Source organism: Penaeus chinensis, chromosome 23 (assembly GCF_019202785.1).
Source record: "Penaeus chinensis breed Huanghai No. 1 chromosome 23, ASM1920278v2, whole genome shotgun sequence".
In the NCBI taxonomy this organism is placed as follows: Eukaryota; Metazoa; Arthropoda; class Malacostraca; order Decapoda; family Penaeidae; genus Penaeus; species Penaeus chinensis.
In genome coordinates, this window is record NC_061841.1 from 21,954,163 (window position 1) to 21,966,662 (window position 12,500).

Consider the following 12,500-nt stretch of genomic DNA (forward strand, 5'->3'; position numbering starts at 1 on the left):
TTATTATCTAGAATGTTTAGCTGTCTCTTAGTCTATCTGTCTGTATTTTTTTCTATTTATGATCCGATTTGTCTGTCTATCTGTCTGTTTTTCTATTTCTCTTTCTTCTTTTCCTTCATCTCTCTTCTTCTTCTTCTAATTATTATTATTATTATTATTATTATTATTATTATTATTATTATTATTATTATTTCTTCCTCTTCTCGTTCTCCTTTTAGACCCCTTCCTCCTCCTCCTCCTCCTCCTCCTCCTCCACCTCCTCCTCCATGTTGATCTCTCTCTCTCTCTCTCTCTCTCTCTCTCTCTCTCTCTCTCTCTCTCTCTCTCTCTCTCTCTCTCTCTCTCTCTCTCTCTCTCTCTCTCTCTCTCTCTCTCTCTCTCTCTCTCTCTCTCCTCTCTCTCTCTTTTTTCTCTCTCTCTCTCTCTCTCTCTCTCTCTCTCTCTCTCTCTCTCTCTCTCTCTCTCTCTCTCTCTCTCTCTCTCTCTCTCTCTCTCCCTCCTTTCCTTCCTTCCTTCCTCTCTCCCTCCCTTTATTTTCACTTGACTCCCACATATATAAACCCAAGAACATACAAACCCTTAGACAAACCTCTCTATTTCAATCTCTATCTCTCATAGTACAGCTAATCCCCCAGTTCGCATTTCCCATCCCGCTCATATTTTTTTTCAAATTTTCCTTTTTTCCCCTCCTTCGCCAGATCCCCGTACGCCCGCAGCCGATGAATCCGCCCGCAGCCCTCGCCGGCGCCATGATGAAGGAGAAAAAGCCCTTTACGTACACTCCCGGAGGACTCGACCTCTCAGAAATCAAGTAGGTCCTTCGGGATGGAAGACGGGACGTGGTGGTGGTGGTGGGGTGGGGAGAGGGAGGAGGGAGGGAAGGAGAGAGGGAGGGAGGGAAGGAGAGAGGTATGGAGGAAGGGAGAGAGGGTGAGGGAGGGAAGGAGAGAGGGAGAGGGAGAGGGGAAGGGAAGGGAAGGGAGGTAAGGAGGGAGTGAAGTGAGTGAGTGAGTGAGGGAGAAGTAGTGAGTGTAGGTGGATGGAGTGGGTGATGGATGCGGAGGGAGGGAGGTGAGGTGGTGGAAGAGGGAGGATGAGGAGAAATGAGAGTGAGTGGAAGTGAGGATGATAATAAGTGAGATTGAGTAAGAGTGAGATAAGTAGATGGAGAACAAGAGGAAGGGAGAAGGTATAGGTGAACAGAGAGAGATAGAGAGAGAGAGAGAGAGAGAGAGAGAGAGAGAGAGAGAGAGAGAGAGAGAGAGAGAGAGAGAGAGAGAGAGAGAGAGAGAGAGAGAGAGAGAGAGAGAGAGAGAGAGAGAGAGAGAGAGAGAGAGAGAGAGAGAGAGAGAGAGAGAGAGAGAGAGAGAGAGAGAGAGAGAGAGAGAGAGAGAGAGAGAGAGAGAGAGAGAGAGAGAGAGAGAGAGAGAGAGAGAGAGAGAGAGAGAGAGAGAGAGAGAGAGAGAGAGAGAGAGAGAGAGAGAGAGAGAGAGAGAGAGAGAGAGAGAGAGAGAGAGAGAGAGAGAGAGAGAGAGAGAGAGAGAGAGAGAGAGAGAGAGAGAGAGAGAGAGAGACAGAGAGAGAGAGAGAGAGAGAGAGAGAGAGAGAGAGAGAGAGAGAGAGAGAGAGAGAGAGAGAGAGAGAGAGAGAGAGAGAGACAGGGTTGGGTTTGATTTGTGTCTTAGCCATAAGCAGTTAAAATGTACATATCATAATATTGTTTTCCAGAAAATGAAAGTCACAATTGTTTTACAGATTGTAAATATATTTTCATGTTGTCTCCTTTTCTGAACCTATTTAACGCAATTCTCATTTATGTATATATGACTCCTCTGTAAATTTCATTCATGTTGTATTCTCGCTGGATATCATTACTCGAATGTTGATGCAGTAAAATTTCCTTTTAAGAAAGACCGTCAATGATAAGCTAGTGTGATGTTAAATTATCATATTTTACTCAATAACGCATCTTTAATTGCGTGTCATTCAGTCGGAAATTTTACTGTCTCTTAACGATTTCGATCCAGTTACGTAAGTACATCGAAAAAACACGTCTGGAACATGTTTGAGAAGGCGTGATTGCCTGCATTGCTTAACATGGCGGATGGCTTCTTGTGAATGAACAAACTGTTTATTAGCATTTAATCATTGTCTTTTTATATAGAACATAACGTAATAATAATAATATAATAATAGCAACTTGATCCTGTCATTGTTTAATTAATGACACAAGCTTGACCGGATGTTAAGTGTGTAGCACATGTGTCCCGGTGGGGATGGCCCCACCTGCCCTCTTTAGACACGGCATAGTCTGTCCCGCCGCCCCTCCTAACACACATGTTTGGCACGAGTGTTGGACCCCGCCCACAGGTCCCCCAGGATGCAGCGCCGCCTCTACAGGAATGCGCAGTCAGAGGGCGTGCGGCCGTCGCCCTTGGCCGCGCAGCCCTCGCAAAATGCCACCAATGCCACGTCAGGGCAGTCGTCTGCGCCTCTGGGAATGCCGGTCCAGGTTCTCCCTATGCCGGGCATGCACATGGGGCCGCAGCAGCAACCTCAGCCACAGCCCAAGGAGCCTCCCAAGCCCAAGAAGAATATGTGTGGTCCTCCGCCACCCCCGCCACCCTTTGCAGTGTCGCCAAACTCTTCCTATACGCCCTCTGTCGCTTCGCCTCCTGTGATTACCTCCCCGCCTTTGGACTTCTCCCCTGTGGCGCCTCTGCCCCAGATGGCTAAGGAGCCGGGTCCGTCCATACCCGCGGCTCCTCCTCTGCCCCTTCAGGTGCCTACGGCCAGAAGAGGGTCACTGATCATTTCCTCGCCGCCTTCTTCACCACTTGTCAGCAGTGAGTCCAGTGACTTCTCGTCGCCGCCTCCTCCACTCCCGCCGCCTCAGCCTGTGAAAGTGCCTGTCACCCCACCAGCTATGCCGGCACCTTTCGAGCCTCCTTCAATGCCTCCGCCACAGCAGAAGCCAGTTATCGAGCCTCCACAAATGTCTGCTCCGCCGCCCAAGGAGGAATCTCCTGAAGAAGAAATCTTTTCAGATGAAGAAGAGGAATTCAGCTCTCCAGAGGAGCCAGAGATCAGCAAAGACATGCTAGATCTTGGCAGGCGTGCCTCATTAATAGAACCAGTGCTTCCAAGATCACTGGCAGCGGTAGAACCCCCAGTAACTCAGAGCATAAAAGAACCATCGCCAGTGCCTCAGAGCCCCTTCAAAGAACCATCTCCTACGCCATTAAGCCCCGTCAAAGAGTCCTTTACGCCGTACACTCCTGTCTCAGAACCATTTTCTCCGCCACTGATGCCGCTCAAGGACCCATCACCCCTTCGACAGACTTCGATAAAGGAACCATCGCCTCTGCCCCAGATGCCCCTCAAGGAGCCATCCCCACTGCGTCAGGCCTATGTGAAAGAGCCATCGCCTCTGCACCAGATGTCTATGAAAGAACCATCTCCTCTGCGCCAAATGTCCGTAAAGGAACCTTCACCTTTGCGTCAGTATTCAGTGAAAGAGGCTTCACCATTCTCCCCGGTTCTTATGAAAGATCCTTCACCTCTTCGCCAAATGTCCGTGAAGGAGCCATCCCCTCTACACCAGTATTCAGTGAAGGAGGCTTCTCCATTCTCCCAGGTGCCTATGAAAGAACCATCTCCTCTTCGCCAAGTGTCCATGAAGGAACCATCACCTTTCAAAGAAATGTCTCCCTTGCCACAAACCCCGATTAGGGAGCCATCTCCAATGGCCTACACTCCTATTAAAGAAACGACGCCACAAAGGACGATGCTCGTCAACGAAAACAATATCAGGCAAGCACCTGTAAAGGAGAAAACGCCAGAGCTCCCGAAGCCGACAACTGCTCGACGAAATTCAATTGCCGATGCTTTGACCCACCTCATCGAGGAACCCACCATTATCTTTGCTCCGCCAGCTGTTAAACAAATGCCTGCCAGAGAGCCAACCCCAGTGAGACAGATAGTCCGAGAGCCCACGCCAGTAAGGCAGGCCACCCTTCAACAACCTGTGATAGAACCTGCTCCTCTTATCAAAATAGAAGCTAAACAACCTGTAGTAAAACCAGGACCACAGCCTCCGGCAGCCATCAGCCAGGCCTCTGTACCAGTAACTTCACCTGTCAAGAATGCACCAACAGTTCAGGGAAGTCCAAAGAGGCATTCAGTTCTGCCAGAACCAATGCAGATCAATTACATCCCCATAGAGAAGAGCCCAGTAGTTAGTCAGCCACCAGCAACTCAACCCGCTGCAAAACCAATGCCTGCTACTGTAAACAAACATCCTGTAGCAAAACAAATACCTGCTCGTATGCCTTCTCCTCCCCCAGGACCCGTTGCTACCCCAGCGTCTCAAAGCACAGCAGCACCACGACTTGCGCGCCAGTCGTCCCTTCCCTCGAAACCTTCCCCAGCTCAGGTCACAACTCCCACTGCTCAAAAGGAACCCGTTTATGTCGCTCCTGTTTCGAGTGACGAAGATGCCGGTGCCGCAGCCGCACCCAGCGCCAGTGAAAGAGGAGATCTACGGTCAAGTCCTACGTCAGGGTTGCACAAAGCTCCACTTCCCTGGATGTGTGGAAGGCCCAGAGAAGTGTCTCCGCCACCATTGTTCGTCATGCAGGCCCAACAAACTCAGAACAGATTACATCAAAATCGCATAATGAGACAGCACTCAGTGGGCCCAGAGCCTTCCCATGCACAACCACATGCTCAAGTGACCGTAACTTCACCCCCAGAGGTCCTTCAACACCCAGGATTCTTCAGACAGCGTTCCTTGCCTCCCCCTCAGCGAAATCAGCAGCAGCTGCCACAGCAAATACCGCAGCCGATTCCGCAGCAAATACCACAGCCGATGCCACAGCCAATACCACAGCAGATGCCACAACAAAAGATGCCACAACAAAAGATGCCACAACAAATACTCCAACCAATGCCACAACCACTACCACAGCAGATGCCACAACAAAAAATGCCACAGCAAATACCACAGCCGCTGCCACAACAAAAGATGCCACACCAAATACCCCAACCAATGCCACAACCACTACCACAGCCGCTGCCACAACAAAAGATACCCCAGCAAATGCCACAGAGGATGCCACAGCAGCAGGCACAAGCGCAGCCGAGCAGAATACAGCCGACGCGGCCGCAGGCGCAGCCCACGTCGCCGCAGGTGCGCGACATCCCCATCAAAGTCCAGACGCCGCACCAGCCGCAGCATCGCCCGCGGGAGCGCATCATTCCTATCACCATCGAGAGGGATTCCCCGCCCAGGAGCACGGCCCCGACGTCCATACCAATCAAGACGCCGCCGACCTCAGCGCAAGAACACATCATTCCTGTCCATTTCGAGGGGACGCCCAACGCTGCGCCAAGACCCGGCTTCCAGCAGCCCAGGGCCCAGACCCGGCAAAATGCACAGCCGCAGCCTATGCAGCCTATGCAACCCCAGCAGCCCCAACAGCCCCAACAACCCCAGCAACCCCAACAACCCCAGCAACAACAGAATTGGGCCAACTCCCCAGGGGCGGCCTTCTCCCCTCCACAGTTCCCCTCGACGCCCCTCAGTGGGAACCCCAGTGGGGCATTCACCCCGTACAACTCCCCAGCAGGATTGTACTCGAACAACAATGCCCTTGATGCCCTACACCAGATGCAGCAGAGCTTAGAGCAGCTGAACTCGGGTCTGCAGAAGTAAGTTGTACCCAAAAGGCAACTCCCCCCCCCCCCTCCTGCCCCATTGAGTAGAGCGACAGGATACCCTCAAGTAGATACCCCGCTGCCCATGCCCCGTCTCACAGCCTGTTGATCCTAATAACCACGATGATATAAGCTGTTTCCATAGCACTTATTCTTGCAGTTACAGTAACGCAGGTCAGTAACTAGGACATGAAACATACAGTGCTTAGAATAGCACAATTAGTATATTTGATATCACGACGATCAAATATCTTTAGAGTGTTCTCTATAAAATGTTGCATTCAGGATGGCGACATTCACGTGTGATATTTCATATATTTTGCCTGTAACAAAATAGTGCAATTTAGATAATGCAGTTAACCAAACATTCACTTTTGTAAAATATATACATTTTTTTCCGGTAGATAACTAACCACATAGAAATATTCACACTTAATTAAAAAAAAAAAGAAAAGAAAAACTCCCCCCCCCCCCCCCTCAAAAAACAACAACAAAAAAACACCTAGATTTTTTATTAACATACTTCTGTACCTTTTACAGTGCGTTCCCACGATTCATTCAGAAAAAAATGTCGGACTCTATAACATCTCGGAAACAACCTAGGTACAGTAGGATGGTGATGGCAAGGGCATTTATAAGTTGACTTGCCTCCCCATTAACTACACTGATGTAGAGGAGAGTGATGTGTGCCTAATTACTACTGTTAAGGAACTGACGTCATGACGGGTACTTTGTCCTTAATTGGGACTTGTAGAAATATAAATATAATGTTTTAATTCTGTTCATGGTGTCAGTTCCTGAGTTATATAGTTACCTGTCAAATTGTGCTTCCCTGATGATATGTCAGCATCCTTTTAGAACTAACATGTGTTTTATCTTTGCCTATGTTTATACTGCATAAATGTATGAGTATAGATATAAGTAGTAATTTAAGACAAATTTCAGTATCATCTGTATGTGTTTTTATTTATAATATCTTAGCTTCCTTTTTTATGGAATTTATTTACTTTTTTTCCGATGTGATGTTTTTGAACAACCTGTATACCCTTTTTTTTTAATAAACTAACTTTCCTGTTTTGTGTTCTTGTTCTGTCTATGTTAAAGAACCCATTGCTTGTTTTCAATATGTTATTTTGTTCAAATCGCTTTTGTATTTTGTCACACTTTTCCTCTTTGGTTGTATATGTATTGTTTTCTGATTATAAGATTTTTTCTCTGTTTTCATTCGTATGAGACATGCTGTATTTTTCAGTGTTCTCACACATTTTACTCAAGTGCTAATCATCTGTTTTGTGATTATTTTATTTAGCTTTTAATACTAGGTACTGGAAGTACAGTCTCGAATAGTACAAAATTGGAATATGTAACTATTTACTGATTAGTGTTTAATGATCTTTTTGATGATTTTTCAGGTTAATGTTTATGCAGTTAAGAAAAAAAGCCAAAAGTTGACATTTTTACATTGCAAATAAGAATTAAGCAATAAATTCTATGGAAAATCATTAGTCATACCAAAAGACAATCATGCAGAGAAGCTTTCCATAAGGATTATCAAAGGTCTTTTCATAAGAGTCAATTATAGTATGAAAGCCCTCTTGCCAAGCCCTTGCAGGGACCATGAAATGATAATATATTAACACTGGCCTTGGCTATTTCCAGCTCACAGTACCGACCTCAGCAAAACGGAAATGGGGTGCCCGGAACCCCAGGGGACGTCGCAGCCAATGGGGGAGACTTCGCACCTGTGCAGTCCCGCTCCTTCAGGGTCTTGCAGAATGTCCTTGACCATCAGGATCCCGTAGGTAAGTACTGAGGCTTCCTTCTGAGGAAACAGACGTTATGCCCATGTGGATTTTTGTTTTATTACTGTCATTATCTTTTTATTAAAAGAGTAATATAACATACTGATTTTATCTTTGATAATTATGTACAACGTATGTGTCTGCATCTGTTTTTAATAATGGTGAGATAGTTCACACATAAATTATCAGCGGGAAAACATATTTTATGTGTAAAAAATGTTAAACAAGTATGATTTCACTTTTTGGAAATCTGTATAGAAAAAAAACTAAAACATGATAAATTTGCTTCTTTTAATAAAAAAGGAAGGTAAAGCTACTAATATTAAAAATTGGAAAGTGTCAGCGGCTTAGGTCTTACAGTCATAAATGTGTTAATGTGAGTATGTATATATGTATACGTTGAATATGTGAGTGAGTGAGTGAGTGAGTATGTGTGAGTGAGTGAGTGAGTGAGTGAGTGAGTGAATGAGTGAGTGAGTGAGTGAGTGAGTGAGTGAGTGAGTGAGTGAGTGAGTGAGTGAGTGAGTGAGTGAGTGAGTGAGTGTGTGTGTGTGTGTGTGAGTGAGTGAGTGAGTGAGTGAGTGAGTGAGTGAGTGAGTGAGTGTGTGTGTGTGTGTGTGTGTGAGTGAGTGAGTGAGTGAGTGAGTGTGTGAGTGCGTGTGTGAGTGTGTGTGTGTGTGTGTGTGTGTGTGTGTGTGTGTGAGTGAGTGAGTGAGTGAGTGAGTGAGTGAGTGAGTGAGTGAGTGTGTGTGTGTGTGTGTGTGTGTGTGTGTGTGTGTGTGTGTGTGTGTGAGTGAGTGAGTGAGTGAGTGAATGAGTGAATGAGTGAATGAGTGAATGAGTGAGTGAGTGAGTGAGTGAGTGAATGAGTGAGTGAGTGAGTGAGTGAGTGAGTGAGTGAGTGAGTGAGTGAGTGAGTGAGTGAGTGAGTGAGTGTGTGTGTGTGAGTGAGTGAGTGAGTGAGTGAGTGAGTGAGTGTGTGAGTGCGTGTGTGAGTGAGTGAGTCAGTGAGTAAATGAGTGTGTGTGTGAGAGTGAGATTAAATGTGAGTGTGAGTGAGAGTGAGTGTACTTGTATGTATGTATCTGTACATGCATATGTGTGTGTATGGAGGATGGCTAGACAGTAAAAGCCCTCGTATCTATCACCATTAGATGATGTGAGACAAAAATTTATTTTACATCATGGTAAATGTTCCAGACGGTCCATCCAATGGTGCTCCATTGAAAGTAGAGGTTCCTTTAGGATCCCCAAGTAGAGGGCAAAATGGGTCCGTAAGCCAATCCCAACCCAAGGGCCCAGGTTCAAATTTTAGAAGCGTTATTAGCAACAAAGGTGGAGTCACAGCCCAGCAGAACAGAGGAGTCTGGATTGATACCCCGCAGCCATACAGTAACGAATCAAAGATCATACAACAGAATAATCATGAACAGAAGTCCCCCAGCATTGGTACAAAAAACCTGCCTAATAGTTTCAAAAATAAAGGTGAGATTGGAAGCGAAAAAGGCCCCTAGATTTGTATTATGAACAATATTACCTGAATTCATAAATCAAATTGGTAAAATTATTTTAGTACAGACTATAACAAAATTGGACTTTTAATAATCTTATTTGGTACTGCAGTGCAGGTTTCTGTTCATAATGATGAGACCCGAAGCAGGGGTGGTCACTATTCCAACAGAAATGCCTGGGCTCCTCCAAAGACTGGTATGCAATATATACATTATATTATGTGCACATTTTGGTGGCGGAAATCTTGGAACTCTCCTACATATTAATGGGTTTTCCTGAGAGGTGGTGGTTTCTTGTGGCAGATGGAGGTTCTGGTTTGTTGGTGATGGGATATAGCACTTCTTCATAAAGAGTGCCTTTTGCTTATATGTATTTTGTTGCACATTAAAGGCTGTGAACATTTAGTGTTTTCTTTATGTGGTGTCCGCCATTAAGTTCTTTGTAGATTTTTATTTCTGCTCTGTGTATTTTGCAGTTTTTATTAATTTATGCGTATATTTCTGCACTGACATTTTACTTTTTTGTTTTGTCCAGGAGAACTTTTGCTTGATATGGAGTTAGTCACAGTTACTACAAATCACTTTTGTTCGTTTGAGTTTCTTTTTCAGAGAACACACACATCTTATGCAAGCTTTGAACTCGTCTTATCTTAACATCTACGTTTATGATTTGATGAAATATTCTGCAATGTGTTATGATTTTCTTATCATTTCTTTCAGTCTCGCTTCATAATACTTTCAGCTTCTCCTTCTAACGCTGTCCTCCTCTAACAAACCCTCAGGTTCAGATGACGAAATCTCCAATTATATGCAAGCTCATGCCCCAGTGTTCCATGGAGAGTTCCAACCTCCACCAAAACAATATAGGCCTAAGCCAAATCAGCAAAATACTGTTTATCAGCTAAATAAACAGCCTATAAAACAAAACCAGGCACAGCCACAGCAGCAGTTCCAACCACAGCAACAGCAGCAGCAACAGCCCCAGTCTCATCTGAATCAGCAGCAACATGCAAAGTTGCCGCAGCAGTACCATCAGCCCATGCCTTTTGATATGAAGCAATTAAGTGAGTCGAAACCTAGCAATAGTCCATCATCCTCGAAGTTTTTCCGAATGCTACAGACGATCACTGATACTTTGCCTGAAGGAGCTGGTATGGGGCATACAAGTGACGTTTTCTTTGCTTGATGTCTCATATTTGTGACGCCCTCCCTACCCCCTCTCTCTCCTCCAGCCTCCTTATCGCTGGTGTAGATCTTAGTGATAAACATTCCTTTGGAAACCCTGTGATATTTGTGTGTATATTTGTCCCTGTTGCTGCTACTTCCCCTTAAAAGCTGATGGAATGAGAGCTACCTGTTATCTGGCACATGAACTTGTGAATACATGCTTCATTAATGACTACCATGGAAAAAGATGAATGTGGAAGACTCTATATATGATTATAGAGATACCACATTGTTATCATAACTGAAAATATATATTCAGGATGATCTTCTGAGAAAGACAGTGGCAGAAAGAGATCGTGAATTATGATTTTAGAAGAGCATCCTTCAAGATTAGGGACAATTATGTTGAAATGTTTGTAAATGAAATATCAATATTTTTCTGTAGTTCAGGTTTCAGAATATGACAAAATTGGGTTATGTAACACTGAAAACATTCAGTTACATATATAAATATCACATTTATGATTCTAAATTCTCAAAACATAAATTTAGTGATGATTTTATGACTGAAAATGTATTTAGTAATAGCTTTATGAACAGTAAAATTTAAATGTATAGACAGACATGTGATATTTATGCTTAGTTTGCCATAAAACACTAATCAAAATATAAAGCATTGTTTTCCTCTATAAACTTTCAAGAAGTTATAAATTGTTTTTGTGTTTTTTCTCGTGGTACTAGGCAAAAGTACACTTGAGCTGTCTTTTATATCCAGAGACCTCACTGCATCTGTTGCATGCATACCTAACTTACTGTCCCTACTGGTGGTCCAGTATTAGTATAGATATTCTCCTTCCCTAACACTATGTGATCCCAAGACTGTCTTTATAACAAAAATAAATGCAGTCTATGCAAGATTATTAACTATGGATCTGAATAGATGAGTGAATTAGATTTTAATATACAATAGACTTTTTGTGTTGTAACTTTAGTAGCTATAATAAGTTGGAAATTAAGTATACATTTTAGTTTTAGTTTAAAGAATGTTGTAATTATTAGAATTTCCGTAGACTTACCATTAGACTTCTGAAATAGATAGAAAAAAAGTCATGCATCTTGTTGACCCAATAATTTTATGTGTCTACAGAGATTTTAAAGGCAGAATAACTTGTAATGATGAGTATTTCCTTGTTGGTCTATGTTTAAACTGAGTCCGTCCACACTGACAGTAGAATTACCTGATATATGTTATCATACGCACAGAATGGTATGGTAATGGTGTACCCTTTGATCCAACCCTCATCTATGAGGCCAAATGTTGAAAACTCAGACCCCGATGTTCGTCTTGTCCTGGTAACTGTAGCTTTCCCTTATCCAACCTCCACAGAACCCCAGGGACCCGTCCACATCCCCAACATTAAACCACAGCAGATGGTGCAGCAGTTCCAACAGCCCCAGCAGTTCCAACAACCAGGCCAGTATATGCGGTGTTACGTTTTAGCATTCAACTTGGACTGAACTGCTAGTTTTGTAAATTCTAGTACCAGAGAAACAAGACTTCCTCTACTACTTCTCTTTTATGATACGTAATTGAATATCTTCATAGCCACACGTTTAGTGTATGGGATTTACATGTAATGCATAGTAATAATTTATTTTTTATAGTGTAGCATTGGGTGATGTATCTCATAGTGGCTACTTCATTTAGGTCTTTGGTGAACATGAGAGCTCTTCAAGTTTAAGAGTGAATAAAAGAATTGGCTATATCTAGACTTAGATAGGGAACGAATGACTGATGTGACTCATATTATTTTGAAGATTTCTGGTTCTTTACAATGCATGATAAGTCAGTAACAGTTGATAAGAGATCTGACATTCTTTTAGAGTGCATTTTGGAATTCTTCTGTAGAAATAATTGATCATACAAGTTAGATTTCATGTCTTTATAAAAGTCTGAAGGCTGTCCAATGGTAGATGTATCCTAATTGTGCAAGGATAGATTGACAACTTTAGAGGTTAGGTTAACTAGAATCTGCAGTCTCTGAATGCACATATGATAAGTCCATTATTAGAATGACTTATTTAACTTGATGAGGACCAGAAGATTTTGGATTGGTGTGAATCAGTTGCATGCATTCATGGTATATGATGAGATGTGTATTCCTGGTGTTTATTTTCTAGAAAACTGAGGTGATATGTTTTGCAATTTAGGAATATTGACCATAAGTGTTTCAATATTATCCAAAAAGTGTACTTAAATTCCATTTCCAAGATTGTCTTGCTTGACATCTATATTATTTGT

The 12,500-nt window shown here is 43.5% G+C and overlaps 1 protein-coding gene across 10 annotated transcripts in view; it reads left to right on the forward strand.

Annotated features, from left to right (window-relative positions):
• LOC125037550 (titin-like) overlaps positions 1–12,500 on the forward strand; it is a 52,865-nt gene that overhangs the window by 32,963 nt on the left and 7,402 nt on the right. For 3 of the 10 annotated variants that reach the window (XM_047630721.1, XM_047630720.1, XM_047630729.1), the window contains exons 4-11: positions 699–811; positions 2,371–5,712; positions 6,259–6,321; positions 7,378–7,520; positions 8,721–9,005; positions 9,144–9,227; positions 9,814–10,182; positions 11,586–11,672. In XM_047630721.1, coding sequence (XP_047486677.1) covers positions 699–811; positions 2,371–5,712; positions 6,259–6,321; positions 7,378–7,520; positions 8,721–9,005; positions 9,144–9,227; positions 9,814–10,182; positions 11,586–11,672 — 4,486 coding nt within the window. The remainder of the gene's footprint in view (positions 1–698; positions 812–2,370; positions 5,713–6,258; positions 6,322–7,377; positions 7,521–8,720; positions 9,006–9,143; positions 9,228–9,813; positions 10,183–11,585; positions 11,673–12,500) is intronic. The other 7 variants (XM_047630722.1, XM_047630724.1, XM_047630723.1 and 4 more) reach the window with 7 other exon arrangements.